Source organism: Leguminivora glycinivorella, chromosome 24 (assembly GCF_023078275.1).
Source record: "Leguminivora glycinivorella isolate SPB_JAAS2020 chromosome 24, LegGlyc_1.1, whole genome shotgun sequence".
Classification (NCBI taxonomy): domain Eukaryota; kingdom Metazoa; phylum Arthropoda; class Insecta; order Lepidoptera; family Tortricidae; genus Leguminivora; species Leguminivora glycinivorella.
Window position 1 is genome coordinate 12,030,500 of NC_062994.1, and position 9,020 is coordinate 12,039,519.

The 9,020-nt window shown below is 36.5% G+C and overlaps 1 protein-coding gene across 1 annotated transcript in view; it reads left to right on the forward strand.

Moving 5' to 3' along the window:
* Positions 1–6,466, forward strand: part of LOC125238537 — a 40,812-nt gene extending 34,346 nt beyond the window's left edge. The window contains exons 15-19 of the mRNA XM_048145871.1: positions 1,133–1,305; positions 2,510–2,713; positions 3,061–3,149; positions 3,920–4,099; positions 4,731–6,466. Coding sequence (XP_048001828.1) covers positions 1,133–1,305; positions 2,510–2,678 — 342 coding nt within the window. The 3' untranslated portion in view covers positions 2,679–2,713; positions 3,061–3,149; positions 3,920–4,099; positions 4,731–6,466. The remainder of the gene's footprint in view (positions 1–1,132; positions 1,306–2,509; positions 2,714–3,060; positions 3,150–3,919; positions 4,100–4,730) is intronic.
* The last annotated feature ends 2,554 nt before the right edge of the window (positions 6,467–9,020 follow it).

Here is a 9,020-nt window from a genome sequence, read left to right on the forward strand (position 1 = left end):
TTTATTTTGTAGTTAACTACAAAGTGAATAATTAAATGTACGTATTTGTTTTTTTTTGTCAACCGTACCATTTGCCACGAAAAGTGCACCTTGATAACGATCTTTAGTCATAACCTTTGAGTGTGCCTCCTCATTTGAACGCTGGGCCACTCTACAACCATGTCAAAATGACAAGCAGTAAGACATTTCTTACAATCTGATTTATAACGTCACTGTGACATAGTTCTACAGTGGCCTAGGGTAATTGGTTGACTGTACAGATGAGGAATTGCGGCAATTTATATATATATATATATATATATATAAATTGCTATATATATATATATATATATTATCACATGAAATGTACAAGTTTTTCTTAAAAATGGCACTTAAAATAAGTTTTACCGTTTTTTTTTTCTAAAAACCTCAAATTTGAAAAATTTACTGGTCACTTTTGGACATCTAAAATGAGGATAGTGAGACTATTCTCCATAATGGCATCAACGCCGTTAAAAAGGCCATTTCTAAAGAATAACAATAAGAAAACATTTTTTTTTTTTCAATTGATAATAACTCTGAAATTTACTGATAACCAGAAAAGTTCACATGACATTATAGTTTCTAAATGGTGTCATGAATACACGGTGTATAGTGTCAGTCAATATCACTTGTCTAGTCTTCAATTGCTCAATGATTAACTGGAAGAAATCCCTTAAAGGGATAAGTTCGCCTTTGTACTAGTGATAAGCTCTTTTTCTTGTGTGTTGTATTATTTCCTGGTACAACAAAGTGTTTTACTCACAGATGTCATATATACCATAGATCAAGCAAACGTATCTACTTAGCGTGTCAAATGAACTCAGTGAAATCCACTGAGTTGTCCGTCTTTAATCGCAGCTTGCAGCTTTCGGGCGTCAATTTTTGTAAGTTGAAGTCAATCAAAACATAAAAAATGCCTCGTTACGTGATATTCAATTGCAACAACACAAAAATTATGAACAATCAAGAGCCTGAGACATATTTAAAATTACAGGCAAGAAACAACTTCAGTACAAAATTTGACACGCTCGGCCCCTATACAAATAGATGAACTTGTTATAGAATAAATAAAGTTCTGTGGTTTTACTACTACTACTACTTCTATTCCCAGGAACCGCTAGTAAAAAAAGAGCAAAAGTTCCTCAACAATCTTCTAACATCTGTGAACCGTCGTCGCAAAATGTCACTGACTGAAAAGGAAAACGAACTTATAGCTAAAATGTATAGCAGGCTAGCCGACTACCCTACTGTGGAGCTTAAAGGAGAACTCTCACAAGATCTCAAGTAAGTGGGCGAACTTAACCTAGCGAAAACTAGAGTCTCAGGTTCAGCTTGAACAATAATTAAGGTACATCACAAATTTCTGGAAAGATTCCAAATTTCTGAAATTTTCACATAGGAAAACTTCGGAAACTTTCCATTCTTTGTATTGACAATAGGCTAGTTTCCTACTAGTCAAATTAGCTTCTTTTTAAGAACTGTCAAAACAATTTGTTAATATGGAATTACTATGAAATACTGAGGAGTGACGTCACGGACAATTCATTTACTTTATATCTTTCTCTGTGACTTATTAAATAGAAATTGTGTTTAAACATAACTACTGTCCATATTTTTCTTCTAATTATGGGGTGCTTTATTTCGTGCATTGAATAAAATATTTTATTTTAAGCATAGGAAACTAGCCTTTTGTATGGATGGAAACTTTCCATTTCATAAATTTAAATTCCCTTTATTTTTCGTGAAACTTTCGTGAATTTATCAAAAAATTTAAGATTTTTTTTGGAAAGTTTCCGCAACTTACACATCACTAATTAAGGTACAGGCGGGCAATTTCGATTGGGGAGCAATTTCAACTGATTCACGTTTTTTTTTTCATGTTTTACATTATTTACTTGGGTTCCATATGCATCCACTAAACACGCGTGCCATATATGACCTGTGGACACTATTTAATAACGCAAAATTTGTAAAAAATGGAGAAAATAGTTGAAATTGCCCCTCAGTCGAAATGGTCCCTTTGTACCTTATATGTTTTTTCCCCTCACTAGCTCGGAAACACGTGTTTTGTCCTTTAATACCAGCGGGTAAAAACTCATTTTATCCACTAGTGAGTAAAGTAATTTGACCTTGAATAAAGTAAAATTAACTGCTTTAAAATTGATAAAAGTGAGTGAATCTAGTGATGACGATGATTTACCACCTGTGGAACTACTGGAAGCAGTGATAAACGCGTTTTTTGCGTTATACTTTCCTCGCTATAGTGATGGGAAAAGTTTTGTGTTACACTCGGGTGCAAATGTATTTTACTTTAAAAAACTCGCAAGTTTAGGATTCTATTCTCGAACCACTCGCTTCGCTCGTGGTACAACTATAGAATCCTTTCACTTGCTCGTTTTTCAATTCCACACTCGGCGTTAATACAACTTTGCACCCTTGCATAACAAATAACTATTGTTAATGTCAGTAATGAAACTTTATTCCACAGAACAATAACCCTACAGAAACTAGTCGACCGCCCACTGCGAGGGATCATCAAAATACCAAAATCCAAAATCCCCCCACTCCCCCCGTTACAACCCGCCCCCAAGCTTGTAAAGCGGACGTGGAACTGGTCATATCAAGGGCGGATGTCGCCAACATATATCCACATATAGATGTCGCTCAAATGGAAGTGCCGGCTACGCCACAGGTAGGTAATTGTGGTTTATATGGCTGATACAATGTATTTCATTATGTCAACACACCTCGAGAGATGGCGCTGCTAAATCAACCTGAGTTTGGTTCACATGGGGGGCAAGAACCATATCGTTCTACCCTAGGGATGGTCAGAGGGCGCTACGAGTCCTTGTATAGATTACTCATATGAGAGATAATTTCGACCTCAGCAGCTGTGACCTGGGTGACCGAGCGGAAATAGGCATCTGCCGCGATTGCAGGGTACGCTGGTTCGATTCCAGCCTCAGGCACTGGAGGCCTTGGTCACTTTTTCTTTCATATGTGTAATTTATTTCGGTTTTAATATGAATTATATTTCAGAATGTCAGAAAGAGGGCGCTCCGGTTGCTATTTCTAACTAAACTAGCCGAAGCGCTTAGCTGGGATTGGTGGGATCAGATCACATTCAAGTAAGTAATGCCTACCATGTAAGTTAATATAGCACATTACGATAGAAGTGCGAAAAAGAGAAGTTCGAACCGAGTGGCGACAAATTTAAATCGACACGAGTTACGAAATCTCTTTTCGCACGTGTATCTTACGACGATTTTCAGTACAGATGACCCTTCGAAGTTTCGATCAAGCGCGGATCCAGCTTCGTGCCCAAGGGGGGGGGGGGTCACGTAGTAAAGGCCCGGGGCCCCAGGGGGGGTCACGTGGTCTATTTGTATGGCTAACTTAGGCTCCAGGGGGGGGTCATAACCCCCATGCCCCCCCTGGATCCATGGTTTCGATTTGACAAAAAATGAACCTCTTGCACTAGTGCGTAAAATAAACATTATCTGTACTGATTTATATTACATTATCCGGACTTATTTCACCCTGTATCTTTTAGTTTACAGGACATTTTTTAACCCCCGACGCAAAAACGACGGCGTGTTATAAGTTTGACGTGTCTGTCTGTGTGTGTGTGTGTGTGTGTGTGTGTGTCTGTCTGTGGCATCGTAGCTCCCGAACGGATGAACCGATTTGGATTTAGTTTTTTTTGTCTGAAAGCTGTGTTAGTCAGAAGTGTTCTTAGCCATGTTTCATGAAAATCGGTCTACTATGTCGCGGTCGGGTGTTTTTTCAAAATTTTAATTTTGTAGTCATGTTATAATAATAATAAATATTGGGGGACCTTACACAGATCAACCTAACCCTAGTTTACAGGACATTTTCTTGTATTTTTAATCCCCAGGTACGAACACGGTGGCATCCCGGAGTTTGTAACAATATTCATCCGCACGGCAATAGTGCACCTCAACAAGAGAGACACCTGTCTCAGCCTGTACGGTGTTGAGGAGCCGATGTACAAGGCCATGCTAGAAACTTTGTCCGAAGATGAAGCTGTACTTGCTATTGAGTTCAACACCACTCCGTGAGTATAACTACTGCCCCTCTAGCACAACTTGTCCATACTTGTAGTCGCGCTTGATGTATGGACTTGCGCGTGACAAGGCAAGTTGTGCTAAAGGGCCTGATAAGTAGTGTCCGATCGTAACATGTTTTCTGGCCGAAACCGAAACTTTGGCTCTAGTTTCGGTCGAAACCGAAACTTTATAAGATTTGTTTAAATCGCCAAAAAATCTATAAGATCGCTTTTATACTCATTTTAACTAAACCCTAATTTTGTAAGTTTCGGCCCAGCCGAAAGATTCGGCCGTTTTTTGGCCGAAACCGAACCTTCGCTTCACTACTGATAGAAAAAAAAATGTTTTTGAATATTTTTTTCCCAGCCGCCGAGCTGAGCCGATGTTTAAAGCTATGCTATATTTTTTGCATAACGAATTTGTGCATGTGGGTTGTATGAGGATAATTTGAGGGTTTGATGGTTGCGAAATGCGAATGTATTCGTTTAAGATTGGACTTCTTTAATTTACTGTAATTTTTAAAACGACAATATCATATAGTTTGCAACTTTCGCAAGGTCTCAGATATACTACATGAACTTAATTAATAGTAAAACGAAAATGTCACTTGTATCGTATTTATTATGGTGATTGTTACAGAAAATTCGTACTCACACGGACGAAAATGGTTAAGGAAATCAGTTTGCCCACTAATTTCGTGAAATTCAAAATCACTGATAAAAATAAAGACAAAAATGTGAAATCAGTCAATAGCAACCAAGATGTTAAAGTGAATGATAAAAAGGAGCCCCATGAAAAGGATACGCCAAAAGAATTAAATGATGATCGTTCAAATGGGATTGAGACAAATAATCTGAAAGATACAGCTAGCGCTAATATTGACGGAAAGATTAAAGGTAATATAGTAAATAAAAATTCTGCTGGCAGTAATAGAGTAGAAGAAAGATTTATTGAGACAACCGAATATGCGCCAAAACACAAAACTAAAGAAAATATCGACATGGATCTTAATAATAATAAAGATGATTTTCTGACGAAAAAATCTGACAAAAACAATTCTGAAAGAACTATTTTAGAAACTGATAATGCTAAAAATAAAACTAGTAACATTCAAAGGGATTATTTGACTAGCGAAACTATAATTAAAGTATCGGAGATTAAGATTGAAGCTAATGATGACATAGAACCTAATAAAAATAAGGAAAATGATATATTGATGAATATTGAAGAAATTAAGAAGGAAAAGACTGATTATGAATATGATAATAATAATATTATAAATGGTCTGTCTGATTTTGATAAAGACATACAGGATTTAGAGATGGTATTAAATTCAGAGATAGATGTCGCCAAATATGTAAAAAAAGAAAATTACACTCATGAGTGTGGTAATGATTTAGAAATGACGATGGCAGATACTGATAGTTTGATAATAAAGCAAGAAAATGATGACTCTAATTTAAGTGGTAAAAGATCTCACAGTAATTCAATATGCTCACAAGAGTTTGGTCCCAAAAAAACTAAAATTTACATGGAAAGTGATGAAAATGTAGTGATAATTAAACCAAAGAATCCTGACGAGATAATGACCGAAGATATTATAAGAGAAGTACAAACTTTAATGGGTGAAGAACTAGATAAATCTGGTGGATTTCTACCGCTACTCAAATGTCATGGCGCACAAAATGGCGGCCTGATATACAGTTGCCATGACGACGACGATGTTGCCTGGGTAAAAAAAGTGATCAGTGATGCCAACTTAGATTTAGAAATCGTAACTAAAGAATTAGTAAAGAAAAATCGCGAGATGCTTATTAAAATAAACAGCTACATTCCGTTAGATACTAAGAAAGTATTTCGTAAATTTGAAATTTATAATGTGGGATTAGATACTAAATTTTGGAAAGTTTCTTACAAACAGGAGTCTAACACTTTTGTAATATTTATTGTAAGTGTAGACGAGAAATCTTTCAAGTATATTAGTGATGAAAATTTCTCATTGTACTGTGGTATAGATAGAGCTCAATTCAGTATTATATGAATAATTTCTATGTAGGTTCACTAGGTACCTGATATGTGAGTGTGAATCGACAAAGTGCAATGTCCCACTGGCGATTGCTATAAAGCCGCTTTGTCAGTTTATTCATATAAAGATTCAAGTAAATCTCGCCTTAATGGTAACCGACAAAGTGGAACGTTTTACTAAACACACTCATATTTATGTAAGTTCAGTGCTACCTCGCCATATTGTTAAGTACACAGATTGTCATATATACAGGGTGCCCGGTAATTAATGGACAACCTTTTAACCACCAAGAGGGCACCTTATACTGGTCCAGAAAATTGGCTTTAAGGTATAGTAAAAGTCGCTTGGTTTTCGAGATTTTCACACTTTTTAAAATTTTAATACTACCTTAAAGTCGACTTTTTTTGACCAGTATAAGGTGCCCTCTTGGTGGTTAAAAGGTTGTCCATTAATTACCGGGCACCCGGTATACCATAGATCGAGCAAACGTATCTACTTAGCGTGTCAATTGAACTCAGTAAAATCCACTGAGTTGTCCGTCTTTATACGAAGCTTACAGCTTTCGGGCGTCGATTTTTGTAAGTTGAAGTCAACAAAAACATTAAAAATGCCTCGTTATCTGATATTTAATTGCAACACTAAAATTATGAACACTCGAGGGCTTGAGTCATATTTAAAATCACAGGCAAGTAACAACTTCAGTATAAAATCTGACACGCTCGGCCGCCATACAAATAGATGAACTTGTTTCTTCTATCTAAATCTAATTGTGTGGTTAAGTATTTTAGGCATATCTAATTATGTATAAGGCTGGCAACAGACATTCTTAAAATTCATAATCTTAAAAAAAGACTTGTATGCAATTGGTCAGATCAATCTGAAAATTCATAATCTTAAAAAAAAACCGGCCAAGAGCGTGTCGGGCCACGCTCAGTGTAGGGTTCCGTAGTTTTCCGTATTTTTCTCAAAAACTACTGAACCTATCAAGTTCAAAACAATTTTCCTAGAAAGTCTTTATAAAGGTGTACATTTGTGATTTTTTTCATATTTTTTAAATATATGGTTCAAAAGTTAGAGGGGGGGGGACGCACTTCTTTTTCCTTTAGGAGCGATTATTTCGGAAAATATTAATATTATCAAAAACCGATCTTAGGAAACCCTTATTCATATTTTAATACCTATCCAACAATGTATCACACGTTGGGGTTAGAATGAAAAAAAATATCAGCCCCCACTTTACATGTAGGGGCGGTAATAAAACATTTTTTTCCATTTTTTATTTTTGCAATTTGTTGGCGTGATTGAAATACATATTGGTACCAAATTTCAGCTTTCTAGTGCTAACGGTTACTGAGATTATCCGCGGACGGACGGACGGACGGACGGACGGACGGACAGACAGACAGACATGGCGAAACTATAAGGGTTCCTAGTTGACTACGGAACCCTAAAAATAAGAGTGTGTGTTGTGTGGACAGTCCCGAAATTGTATGGAACTCTGTGCACTCGAACTGATTCTAGTAAGATTATGAATTTTAGACTGTCTGTTGCTGGCCCACAGACCAACCCCTATAGACATCCATTACAAGACGACTCGCGGTCGCCAGCCTTCCTAGTATTTGCACTGATATAAGCGCGGGCGCTCGCCGTGCCCGATCAGTATCGACCAAGTAACAAACCCGAAAGCAGCGCGTGTTTTTCGCACTAAAAAATTGGAAAAGGGTATTTTGAGGCCTTAAAGATGTCCACCTGTAGTGTGAAATGGTGTGGAAAGGTAACAAGAAGCTCAAATTTAAAAACAGACGGCATTACATTCCACAAATAAGTCATATTTATAATTTATTCAGAGCCGGCATAGGTCAACTTACATTGGCCACTTTCGCGTCAGTAGAGGGACAGTCATACTTCTGTCCCTTTTCATCTGGCGCGACTGCCCGCCGTCCTTGAAACGGCCAATCACAGTGCGCTTAACACATTCCCCGTCCGCTCCTCGCACCCCTGGCACTGGTGACTCGTATCGCGAACAAAATATACAAAATTGCCACTCTATAGGAGGTTCTCTGTGTGCTGGCCTAAAAGGACCCACAGATTACCAGTTTAGACCTATCACTTATTCTGCTTATTTAGTACTGTTAACTTTTGCTTATGACCTTGTGTAACATGACTTTAGGTAAATATTATTCATTAATGCATGTGTTAACTTTTAAATCGCATTCTTACTTTGAAAATAATTATGTTCAGTCGCAACATTATTATGTTTTGGACGAAAAGTCTGAAAATTGTTACGGACCTATTTGTTGATTATGTATACGTTAAGTTTTTATTGAAGTTAAAACACGCAAACCTTAAAAACATTGTTATGGTATTGCTATACTTTATTTTACAATAAGAAACCATTGACAATACAGAATTAGGTACCTACAAAATAATATCGTTTATTTTTACTGGGCCCAGTTGGCGCCAAATTGTCCATATTGGTACCTATTTCACCTACTTCATTTAATTGATTATCTATCTACTTATTACTGAAATTTTAAATATCATTTGATTTTAAATCCTTAGACTGATTATGATTAAGTGCTTACAGAGACAGTATTAATACAACACTATTTTTATAACTCATACAGAAAAACAAACTTACACTTATGACTATGTAAACATATAATTTTCACAACACCAACTGGTAAAGACTTTCTTTGCTGTTCGAAAACAGATAGCAAAATCGCATTTTATCCACAAGGGGGCAAAGCAATTTCATACAAATTTTAACTCGATGTCTTAATCTGGCTGCTAGATTTTACCTACAAATGATGATTTTGAATCATAAATATTGAATAAATTGACGGATTTGATTTATTTTGATGTTTTATAGTCGGTAGTTTGTTCGTGTTGGTGTGGTAAAA